The following is a 12,833-nucleotide window of genomic DNA, read 5'->3' on the forward strand; positions in this document are numbered from 1 at the left end:
CATTTCCAAATAGGTTCTAAATAGAACCATTTTCTTTACTGAGCATGTTTTTTTAAGAACGTACACTCTGCTAAAGTTTAGTTGCTTTGTAAACAAAATAAGACGTTGCAGGTTGTGTTAACTTGCGCATTACTGTGAAAAACAGAATGTGGACAGAAAGCACTCTTTGCTTCATCAGTGCAATACGCTCGAGTCCCGTCTGGTGTGAAAGAGCAAGTGTTGCGGAGTTTCTGGTGTGAAATCGGTTTAAAGGCCCAGTCACAGTAGCAAAAGACACAGTGGACTTATCATGTGCTTTACTTCATAGATCCTCAGAAAATCGATAAAAGGAAGTGAAATTATGTCATCAGTGTGATTATTATTTGAAAATAAGAAATTTTTTGTTATGCGGAAACACCAGTGACACGACTCCTGGGGAACTTTCGTTATATATTTTATAATATTTGGCATTTGTTTTGTTTATGTCATTTAATTTATATATTCCATAGTCATGTATAGATTATTGTAGTTAAAATTGCAGAAAAACACGTTTTCTTCAAAATATGGCCTCAGCCTTTACACACGACTGTGAGGACGAGCTCTTCTGTGGTGCTTGGAATTTTATATAATTGATTTAAAAACCAATATTACTAAATTGATGACTCAGGAAGGTGTAACTGTTAAAATAACGTATTGTTTTATTTTAAAATATAAATAAATTGTAACCCTTACATGTTTTTCAAGTGTAACGTATCTGTAAACGCTAGGGGCACAAAAATGGACGTTTCTGTGGAATGACCCATATACCAGATGAACCAGTATACTGCCCACTACTAGTGAAGATACTGAGAGAAGAGGAGAAGCTGAAGCTGCCACAGTCATTACCCCTCCGTCCCAAAGGCGCAGACGTCCTCTAACTAAACTAATCACCCCCGTCTCCTTCTTACTGACCGAGAGCTGGGGGTCAATACCTGTAAGTGGAAGTGGCCTGGTCACTCCGAGTGTGTTTTACTAAAGTGTGTGTCACTGGCCAATAAACCTAAGAGCCCGTAACCTGTAAATCTGATTAACCCCCAAGCTCATCACCCACACTCAGACTCTTCAATATGGATCAATATTCCTCTGCGAGAGCCTCCATTAACCTGAGGCTTCACTCTGTTTATGTGTGTTAGTGGTCATGTGTATGTTAAGGCTAACTGTGATGTGAATAATGATGTGATAGAATATATATAGTGTCATGCAGAAGTCATAGGAATGTAAGTAAGTTGTTGAAAATAATTTTATCTGGACAGTAACACTTTTTTTGTTCGTAAATACACCACTGGAATAAATGCAAACAAACATTAATACAGTAAAAAGTAACAATAATTTGTTGTTTTTAAAAAAGTAGTTGATATCTTTTCAACTGTTTAGAAAAATATAAATTTGGTTTCAGACTTGTCTGGTTTCTTCCAGCCATCACGCGGATTTGTTAAATTCCATCATCACGTCTGATTGAACATAATGAAGTACTGGCTAGTCAAATCAGACAACTGGAGTTAATACTGGGCTGCTATGAGGAGAGGTTTGGAAATCATTAGATAAGATAAGATGTGGAGCTACATAAAATCAACAGTTACTGCATTCATGTTTTTTGTATTTATTGTAATGTGAGTGTTTTTCTAAGCAAAAAACTCAGGAAAATTGCACAGTTTCAGTTTTCACAATTTCAGTTTTTGCGGTTACACACACACACACACACACACACACACACACGTATATTGCTGTTGTTGGAAGAAAACCTTGTGTCTTCATTTTTGTTGTTTTTCTGTTTTGTGTGTAAATTTCATGATGAGTGGACCAAATGTCCCAAAATTACTTGGAAAAAAAGTCTGGTTCCATTGACTTACATTAAAAGTAAAGTATGTTTACACACACACACACACACACACAGATATATATATATATATATATCATATATATATATATATATATATATATGTCACTGTTGTTGGAATAAAACCTCATATCTCCAAAAATGGTAACTTTACAGGAGAAGGAAAAAACATACTTTACTTTTAATGTAAGTCAATGGAACCAGACTTTTTTCCTAGTCATTTTGGGTCGTTTCTTTTGGTCCATTCATCGTGAAATTTACCCACAATGTAAAGGACAACAGGCATTTTCAATTTGTCAAAAACAAAAAAAAAATGGAGATATGAGATTTCCTGCAGACAGCGGCTATGTCATGCAAAAACCCCATAAACCACTCAGATGTTATACGGGACAATAAATGTACGCTGTGGGCCCTTTAAAGCTGTAGTCAGGCATTGCCGTAACATCAGCACAGACCTTAGTTTGACTGTACTGACTGAAAGCATAGTGAATGTGTGGACAGCTGTGATCCAATGAGTTTGTTTTTTGACATTTTGAAAAGTATTCTTGTTGTAGCAAAAGACCCCCCGTCCCCTCCCGCCAGCCGCAGGAATTCAGTGTTGGAATTTACCATCTGAATCCCCACAGGTTTAGATTTACCCACAGCTCTGTGTGTCTGCTGCCCACTGCCTTTATCTGTGTGTGAACATATGTGTGTGTATGGTTGTTTGTCCTGCTGGCGTTTCCTGTGTGTGAGTGTGTGTGTTTCCTGCTCTGCCGGCCCCCCTGAGTGTACAGCTTAATTATTAAATCAGTGGAAATGTGGCTGGGAGCAGTTTGGAAAAGTACAGCAATTTATGAGTGCCCTCTGCTGGCGGTAGAGCCCGGAACACACTCACAAACACATCAAACACACACACACACAGTGGCATGCGTGTTGCTCACGGCGTTCTCAGGCTTGGCTGACATTAAAAAATCCTGACGGTTCGATAACAGCACTTGACATTTAGACAGCGGGGGTCCCTTAAAAGGCGCTGGACTGTACATGAGCTGGTTTGTGTGTGTGCTGTGTGTGTTTGAGTTTGTGTGTGTGTGTGTGTGTGTGTGTGTGTGTGTGTGTGTGGTGGAGCCACAGCCTTTCTATCTCTCTTTCTGCCTTTCTTTTTTATGTATTTTATTTTTGAAGGAGCTTCAATGGACAGAAATAATCTTATTATGCTAATTTTGTACAAAGTTACCCTCCCGCTGCCCTTCCCTCAAGCAACAACCCACCTTCCCTGAAAGCACCCTGAATGCATTTGTCTTCATATATTCACTTGTATTGAAAGGGGAATTCCACCAGTTTTTCAAATTTTCAAAATTAAACAGTTTAAATGTGAACCAAGTCATTCAGAGTGGTTTGATGTGAAATGGTTCTACAACACAAATATTGCCATTTTATTTACTATCCAAAACCAACAGTCAACCTTCACACGTATACTGAGTTTTTATGGAGTGACGATGATGGTAAAATAGTCGAAGATCTGCAGCGTTTTCTCCAGGATCTCCAAACCATGTCTGAGGCATGAAGTGGTATTTCAATCAATCAACCTATATATTGAGGGTGACCCTCATTTACAGTGTAGCCGAGCAGGGCCTGGGTTCGATTCCCTGGCCGGACGACCAGGGTCCCTTCTGTGTGGCGTTTGCATGTTCTCCCCGTGTCTGTGTGGGTTTCCTCCCACAGTCCAAAGACATGCAGTCAGGCCAGTTGGACATGCTAAATTGCCCCTAGGTGTGAATGTATATGTCTGTGTTGCTGTCCTGTGATGGACTGGTGACCTGTCCAGAGTGTTTCCTGCCCTCTGCCCAATGACTACTGGCATAGGCTCCAGCGTCCCCCATGACCCAGAAGGATAAGCGGTTTAGAAAATGTGTGTGTGTGTGTGTGTGTGTGTGTGTGTGTGTGTGTGTGTGTGTGTGTTCTCCACCGGTTTGTGCCTCTCCTGTTTTACCACCTGACGTCACATTTCTCTGTTTCACCATCTCTGCAGTGCCAATGCAGCGGGCAGTCAGGACAATCTGGACAATGACACGGAGCCGGAGGTTGGGCCATCAGCGCGGAGAGACAGAGACAGAGAGAGGGAGAGGGACAGAGAAAGAGAAAGAGAGAGACCCCGCAGGAAAGACACCCATGACCATGGTGAGACTGACCACCTGTCCAGAGCTCTTCGTTTGCGCATAGAGGGCGTTTACATGCACTCAGTAATCCAATCATAATCGGATTTCTGCAGTTATCTGATTATTCAAATGGTCATGTGAACACCATACTCCGATCTAGAAATCCAATTAAGAAATCTGATAAAGAGGCTGGATTTTAGCTCAGTAATCAGATTTCAGTGCATGTAAACTCCTACTCTGATTTCTTTCGGATTTCTCAGTCTGCGCGAAAACAGACGGCAGTACCAGAAATAAGCGAGCAGCGTCGCCGCGAGACGCAGCAAAACACTGAAACCAAATACATTCACTATGAAATAAAGAATTTAAATATTCTTCATCTTCTAGATGATGAATGTTCATATTTTCAGGTAAAGTGGGTCAACGTTTTAAAAAAAAAGCCGCGGCATGAAGTTTGAGTTTTACATTATGTCACGTCTTCTTCTGTGAGTTTACTGGCTGGTTGAAAAGCAGAAAGCTGATTACTGTCTGACTCATGTAGACCCAGAGTTTTCCCATTATCTGATTAAGTGTATGCGTTGATTGGATTACTGACGAAATCTGATTTTCTGCAGTTATCGGATTATTAAGTGCATGTAAACACACTCACAGTCTCAGTCTCAGATGCTCCGCCCACAGATATTTATTGTGCACTAAGATGGTCAGAACAGTACTAACTGCAGGGGTTCCTGCTGACCCCATGCTCTGCACATTTTTGTGTTTTCCCTTCTCTACACACCTGATCCAGCGCACAAAGAGCTTGCTCATTAATTAGTGAGTTGAATCAGGTGTTCTAGATGAGACAAAGCACAAAAATGTGCATCATGTAGGGTCATCCAGACTGACTGGAAACAATTGGCTAAGTGCCAGCTCTGTTACGTCAGCTAACAGGCGCCAGTGTTGTCTAGCATCTTGCTGAATGATGGGGAAGAGGGATGGCTGTTGCATCGAACTTGCAATCTCCCAACAGTAGGGTGAATTCTTAGACCAGAAGTCTTCAGATCCAGACTTTAAATCTAGTTTCTTGTCCTGGATTTTTTATCACTGGTTGGTGGACACTAGGTGGCCAATTGATTACATCAACAATTCAGCTACTACTGATCCAGGACTGGATTCAGGATCCAGTTTTGAAGACCTCTGGCTTATATTGTTGAACCACTCAGGGGAACCCATGCACTGGTTTTTAACAGTCTGATGGAAAACAAATCACTAAGCCCCAAAAACAGATTTGTAAAGCTCATGGCATCACGTCTTTAAACGTTACTCAGACTTTCAAATTCAACACTGTGGTGTTTAGGGGCCTTACTGCTCACGATGAGCAACCAAAACTCACCAGGTTCCTGGATGACAGGCAGAAATCTGGCCTGCAAGATGAATTTTCTCTGAACTACATTGGCAATTTTTCTGATCGATATTGCAACAGATTATTTTCTGTAAATTGAAGTCCAGGCCTGTTATTTTGGTCAAGAAGACCACAACATCCACTTTTGGTGGCTTGAGACTTGAACACTGAACATGCCAGAGAACTCGTCTACAGGCACTTTACAAGCTCTGATATTAGGTTAATGTTCATTGATGATAAAAAAAATGCAGTAATTGAAATTGCAGCTCTTTTAAATTGTGATTTCAATATAAAAAAGACTCATATTTCAGCCCCAGAACTACATATGCAGATGTTTAGCAAATTTATCAGATTATATCACTTAGTGAGAAGGCTCTCAATAGTAGGCCCAAAAAAATGATATGACGCTATCGTTCTCCAAACCTACTTTACTTTTAATGTAAGTCAATGGAACCAGACTTTTTTCCAAGTCATTTTGGGCCGGTTTTTTTTGGTCCATTCATCATGAAATTCATAGAAATTGGGCAACAGGCATTTACACATTATGTCAAAAACCGAAAAACAACAAAAATGGAGATACGAGGTTATATATATATATATATATGCAGATGAATAGTGGCTTATTGTGATGTCCCCTTTTTGACAACCAGTGTGAATATAATGTTTTTTTTGTGAGAAATCGTTGTAGGAACTCCTCTTACTCACCTTAAAGGTGCTCGGTGTTGTTTCTCATCTAAACACGTCGACATCTTTTTGTTCATATTTTCTGTTCCACCTTAAATGGAGCAGCGGTTGCATTCTGGCACCTGTACAGAATGTTCCCCCAACCGTTAGACACTGCCTTGATTTGGAAAATAATATACTCAATCACTTTCAGTACCAGCTGGTCCACAGCTTGTTTCGTGCATAAGATCCTGACCGCCGCTCATCTGACGCTGCTGACGGTCAGGCGGCTCATCAAGCGGTACAATTAAACAGACGTGGCAGTTGCTCTGGTGTCCATGCTAGAATAAGGCCAACCCCAAAAGACCAGGCTTTCCTTTTGTGTCTGCTGCCTGGAAATCAAAGTGGATTATTTCAGATGTAGCAGACTAGACCGCGGCGGGTGATTTAAATCGTGACTGAAACATCTCTGACTCAGCGGCTCAGCTGAACAGGGTAACGTTAGCGTGTCTGTACATCATGTTATCTATGCTTATTTGTGGTATAAGTGGTATAACAGTGATGACAAAACTCATACCTTAGAAGAATTTCAACTGGATGAGCCGGTATACGGACTCCTGAATTGCCCCTTGAATCCTGTCTTCTTTCCTAACCTGACTCTCCGTGTATGTTTCTGTATCTGTGTTTATTTCTGCATATGTCTGTGCTGTAGGTGGCAGGCTGAATGGTCACTCTCGGCCAGAGCGAAGGCCTGAGATTGCAGGCTATGAGAGCTCCTCGACGTTAATGAGCAGCGAACTGGACACCACGAGCTTCTTCGACTCAGAGGAGGACGACTCCGCCAGCCGGTGAGATCTGCACTCGCCAAAGTTCTGTAGTAGGACTGGATTTACAATCTGAGCAGTTATATAGATGTTCTAATTACAGCTAAGTTCATAAATCAGAAAATAATTATAGATGCACACAGATTGATTCCTGTTACACTTTACTGTTACCAATAATGTTTTATTTATATCTGTAATGATACTCTGAAAAAATAATTCAGTCGTGCCGGTCATTAATTAAATTCTTGCCAAGAGACGTAACCTGAAAGATGTCAGTTGTGTTGATGTAATGTATTTTATCTATGTTGAACTGATTGACACGTGTAAATTCAAAGCAATTAAATTCAAATTCATTTTTTAAGATTTATTTATTAATTTATATAAGAATGTCTGCAAAATTGTGGCACGTTTTAGTCAATATAGCTATGATTTCTCATGGTATTTTTGTACGAATAGTAGACGTTTTTAACTTATTTGTAGACATAATTTTGCTTGTTTTTATTTTTCTTGAACAAAATAATTTGCCAGTAGAAAAAGACAGCTTTTCTCAATAAAACTACCTTAAAAAGTCAGATCTTACAATAGGAAATATTAGTTATATTGACTAGATTTAAGATGATTTCACAAGATATATTTTTTTGCAATGATATGAGGAAATCAAGGATCAAGGCAAGGCAACTATTTATATAGCACCTTTCATACACTGCTGTCATTCAAATCAAATCATGTTTATTGACATCACATTTACACAGGTGCGAAGGTGAGTGAAAAGCTTGGGTGCAAAGCCGTCTTGTAGTATATATATATATATATATATATATATATATATATATACACACACACACACACACATTAGACTGTATAAATATATACACATATGCACAATATACACATTAGTATGCACCAGTGTTGCACCATTCCAATATACAGTTTTTATCAGTGATATAAGTTATGAAATAAAAGCTATGATATCTTCAGTTGTACACTTTTCCATATGTGCAATATGTTTGTCTGAGGTAGATAATAAGATGCAGGGCACACAGGGGCTTTACAAATGAGAAAATACATTCAAAAATACATTAAAAGTAAAGAAATTAAAACAATAGATTTAACAGAGAAAATCATTAAATTAAAAATCCAATTAGAATTAAATTAGGATAGTAAAAAATCAGATTGAAAAATTTAAAAAATACACACACATTTTCTAAGGATTTACTGAAGGACTTTTGTCAGTAATATTTCCACTTATCTTTCTGGGTTGCGTGGCAAAAAAATAAAATGAAATAAATAAATAAGTACATTTAAAAAAATAAATAAATAAAATTAAAACATAAAAAGTACAAAATTAAAAACATTAAAAATTAAAAAAATAAGTAAAAGAAAATAACATACTAAAATGAATGAGTTTATGAAATATATTCACAAAAGACAGAAGGCATTAGGAGTCCTACATTATTATTACTATTTTCTATTACATTCATTCTTTATTGTTTTACTGATAACACAGAGGAGAAACCATGCAGCCTGGTGAAAGTACATCCTGTATCTCAGCACTGCCGATTCATTCTGGCGTAAACACATAAACTCTATACGCATCTCCTCTCCCTTTTACACATCACTTAAAGCACTCAGATCACATGCTCTGGAAAACCAGCACAAAGAAGTGCTTTCCTTTTGTTGGAACACAGTAAACACTCGATGAGAATTGGCCAGAAGGCATCATGTGACATTTTAGGGACCAATCAGAAGTGAGGATGGTGTAATATGTGTACATATAATAAAAAACCCACTCTGAGCAGTGTATACCTTTCAGGCTGAATCCCAAATGGCTCCCTGTTGTATGTACAGTGCACTACTTCTGCTGTCCAAGCCTTTATTGCATGACCTACGTAGTGCACTTTGTAGGGTGTAGGGAGCTGATTGAGATTCAGCCCCAGAGTTTGTTCAGTGATGGTTGTGATGTCACTGCAGCTTCAGCAGCTCCACGGAGCAGAGCACGTCGTCCAGGCTCATGAGACGCCATCGCCGTCGCCGACGGAAACCCAAAGCGCCGCGGATGGAGAGGGTGAGATGGACGCGCACGCACTCACACCCACGCAGCTGTCAGCGACTGGTCTCTTTAAGTGTGTCCTCATCATTTCTCTCCTTTCTCTCCCCTGTGCTTTCTCTCCCTTACCTATCTGTATCTCTCTCTCCCTCCTTCTCTTTCTCGTTCTGTCCTCCTTCTCCAGTCGTCCTCGTTCAGCAGTATAACTGACTCCACCATGTCTCTGAACATCATCACTGTCACATTAAACATGGGTGAGTACATCTGTATCTGTGTCCGCTGCTTTTTTAATGTGTGCCACGCTTCCGCCGCCTCTCGTGTCAGAGCTGGGAAACTCTGCTCTCATACTCTCTTTATTATTATGTTATGTATTTTTTATTACGTTTATTGTATGTTAAAAGGCCCATATCCCACATAAACAAAGAAAAGTTCTGACAATTGAAATGAAGAAGAAATATTAGAAATTCTGCACTATTTATAGGTCGCTATTCAGATTTAAGCAAATTTATGACATGGACCATGTTGAGGCCTTCGTACAAAAAGGTCAGATTTTTTTCAGTCCTCTCTCGTGTTCAGACGACTGTGACCGTTATTTTTCTAAGATATGGGCCCTGTAACATTCTTACATTACTATTTCTTATGGGGTCGGTGGAGGTTTACGGGAGGTTTACAGGGAAAGCTAGTTACGCTCAGTTTCCCTCCCTTACCCCAAACGTAGTTAGTCAGTCAAGAGATGTTTGCTGTCTGAAGTTCGCTTCTTTAGTTTTGCACTGGAGCTACAAAGCTAATGTAGCCCACAAGTAATGGGTAAGTATCAGACACTTGGCCGAAAACATGTGGAGTTAAGTAATCTCTAATAGACTTGTATATACGGTTTACTGACAAGGTTTATTATTGTTAAATAAAAATAATAATAAATAAGTTACTCTTTATTAATCCCACAACGGGGAAATTCACCTCCGCATTTAACCCATCTGTACAGTGAAACACCACATACACACTAGTGAACACATACAAACACACACTGGGGGGCAGTGAGCACACTTGCCCAGAGCGGTGTGCAGCCATATCCACAGTGGCCAGGGAGCAGTTGGGGGTTAGGTGTCTTGCTCAAGGGCACCTCAGTCACGTCTTGTCAGCTCTGGGGATCAATCCAGTGACCTTCCGGTCACAAGGCTGGTTCCGTAACCTCCAGCCACGACTTAACACAATTAGCACAAAAAACTGTACTGACCAAAAAGTATAAATGCAGCACTTTGGTATTTGAAGCAGATTTTTTTCCTAGAAATGTTCTGTGCTGCTGCAAGCAAATGGTGGAAAATATCAGGACAATCAGGAAAATCTTTTCAGTACAAAACGTTGCAGTTATATTTTTTCAGTGTAAAATCAAAACTATAATACAGCAAGTAACTATAAATAATATTACAGAAAGAAAACGTTAGTTTTTTTTTAGTGTGTGAAGATTGGTCTAAAAGTGGATTCCTTTCATGTCAAACCTTAAATACTCAGGAGATGGTGATGCCTTCAGGCAACCCATAAAAAAGATGCTTCTGCAAGGATCCTTTAGTAAAGAAAATGGTTCTGTATAACACCCAAAAGGATTCTTCTGTTGTTACAACATCAAGCTTGTAGGAACAGAAGAACCCTTTTGGGTGCTATTGAACCATTTTCAAAAAGGTTTCATGTAGAACCATCTACAGCACATCCTCCATCCTCCAAGAACACTTACATGATTTAAAGAACCCTTTAACCGTGCAAAGGGTTCTTTCAGTGTTTGTGGTTCTATATAGAACCATTTTCTTTACTAAAGAACCCTTGCAGAACCATCTTTTTTAAGAGTGTAGCTGAACATAGTCCAACCTGGATTTACACCAGTTTCTGACAAAATATTTACCATAGTACTAAAAACATAAACAAAATAAACAAATAAAAAGTAATGAAAATTAATTTTCAGAATCAAATCTAAAACTATTACTGTGCTCTTAAACTGAATTAAACTATACTGAACCGGTAAACTAAAATAAAAACTGAACAAAAATGAATTAATACACAAAGCATTTACAGTAACCCTGTTTCTGCCATTGTATCACCTGTATGTCATACTCTTATCCATAAAAATAAAAAGAAAAAAAAACAGTAACAGCCTGAATTTTGTCTGCAGGAATTCTGGGAAAACTGCGTGAATTAAATGATTTCTTCAATGTGAGATTAAAATAGTGCACATGTGTGAAAGGGATGGTGACGGTGTTGCTGTTGGTCTAGTAAAGGTGAGCTGAGTACATGTATGACTGAACGGCCGTGTCCTCTTTATATGTTTGTATGTTATCTGTCCTCTGCTCTTCCTCTCCTGGGTCTCCCTCCTCCTCTGCCCTCGTGCCCCGCATTCCACCACTCCTTTAGAGAAGTATAACTTTCTGGGCATCAGTATTGTGGGTCAGAGTAACGAGAGAGGGGACGGAGGGATCTACATCGGCTCCATCATGAAGGGCGGAGCGGTGGCGGCCGATGGGCGCATAGAACCAGGGGACATGCTGCTCCAGGTGTGTGGGCTACTGTGTGTCTTTGTGTGAATATATAATAATAGTTTTTTGTGACTGCTTAGAATTGCATTATATGATATAAATGATATGATTTTAAATAAGCAGATAATCATAAGCTTTTAAGAAAATTCCTCTCCTTGAAGCTGTTATTAAGCCATTTTCTGGCTGTTTTGAGGAAGCTAAATCTACCTACATTTTAAATGTAGGTAGATTTACAAGACAAATGTAGGTCCTACATTTGTCTTATATTTTGTTTGGCATTTTTGTGGGTTTATGTACCAAAAATAGTCACAATTCATTTGCACACATCCGTTTTCCGACCTCTCTTCATCCCTTAGGCCGCAAATATACTCAATGCAAGTACACAAACGCAAATGACAGTGCTCGGCCAACGCACTGCAAACGCTCTGTCCTTTTGTACGTACTTATCGTGTGGTCTTATGTTGCTGTGGTGATTAAAACACACAGTACTGAAGGGGCTATAGGGGACAAATCAGAGAGGGATCTGCTGTTATTCAAACGGCCACAGCAGCAGAGGAGAGTAAGCTGCTTTACCTCTTCTGTTGGAATGAAAAGGCGATGATGTATCGTATTATTTATGTTTATGTAAGCCATTTTTGTGTGTGGCTGCTCGTCTGCTATGTCAGTTGAGAAAGCACACTGGTGCTGCAAGACCGCAGTGCCGCGTTGCCTGTTCTCTATCTGAGGCAATACGCCTGTGCGTCCGCGATGTTGGAGCGGTCAAGATCCACTTGTGAACAAATTCACTTGTATTGAGAGACAATGAGTCTCAGGATTAAATCAGCCACAACCTCCTTATTACTCAACTGATTTTCACCAAATTTGTTTTGTTATAATCCTCAGATTAATCTAGGCTGTATGGGCTGCTCTCAGTAGCTTTTATTCCTTTAATAACTGATCGTGCTAATTAGCCGTCCAGTCCAGCAGGAAAGTATTCAGTCTGCACCTGATGTTAAAAACTGAGTTTAGCGCAAGTAGAAACACAAACTCGCACATATCAGCAAATCCATCAATGAGTGAATCACCTCTAATCTTAATACATATAAAAATAAAATAAACCCCCAAGACACAGTAAGAAGGACGAAGCTAAAGTTGGTTTCCTGTTCACCAGCTTCTTCGAGTTTTCCTGTTTGGGAAAATTCGAACAAGAGGCTGGCAAATAAGAAGCTAACTTCAGGTTCGTGTAAGAAGGTTCTAATGTTAATTATGAATATATTATGAATATAATATTATGAATATCTACACGGATTAAGGAATGCTATAACTTACCGAGCTACAAAGCTTTAACCATCACTGTAAATAAATAACTACTACATAAAGTTAAGATCCCCTGAATAGACTATTAAATGAAATAAGCTTAATATAAA

The 12,833-nt window shown here is 39.3% G+C and overlaps 1 protein-coding gene across 1 annotated transcript in view; it reads left to right on the forward strand.

The window, feature by feature from the left end:
- The window catches only part of LOC118817909 (segment polarity protein dishevelled homolog DVL-3), an 84,631-nt gene that overhangs the window by 58,790 nt on the left and 13,008 nt on the right, over window positions 1–12,833 (forward strand). The window contains exons 4-8 of the mRNA XM_036584915.1: window positions 3,867–4,015; window positions 6,747–6,882; window positions 8,830–8,923; window positions 9,090–9,159; window positions 11,306–11,445. Of these exons, the coding sequence (XP_036440808.1) occupies window positions 3,867–4,015; window positions 6,747–6,882; window positions 8,830–8,923; window positions 9,090–9,159; window positions 11,306–11,445 (589 nt within the window). The remainder of the gene's footprint in view (window positions 1–3,866; window positions 4,016–6,746; window positions 6,883–8,829; window positions 8,924–9,089; window positions 9,160–11,305; window positions 11,446–12,833) is intronic.

Source organism: Colossoma macropomum, unplaced genomic scaffold (assembly GCF_904425465.1).
Source record: "Colossoma macropomum unplaced genomic scaffold, Colossoma_macropomum, whole genome shotgun sequence".
Taxonomy (NCBI): domain Eukaryota; kingdom Metazoa; phylum Chordata; class Actinopteri; order Characiformes; family Serrasalmidae; genus Colossoma; species Colossoma macropomum.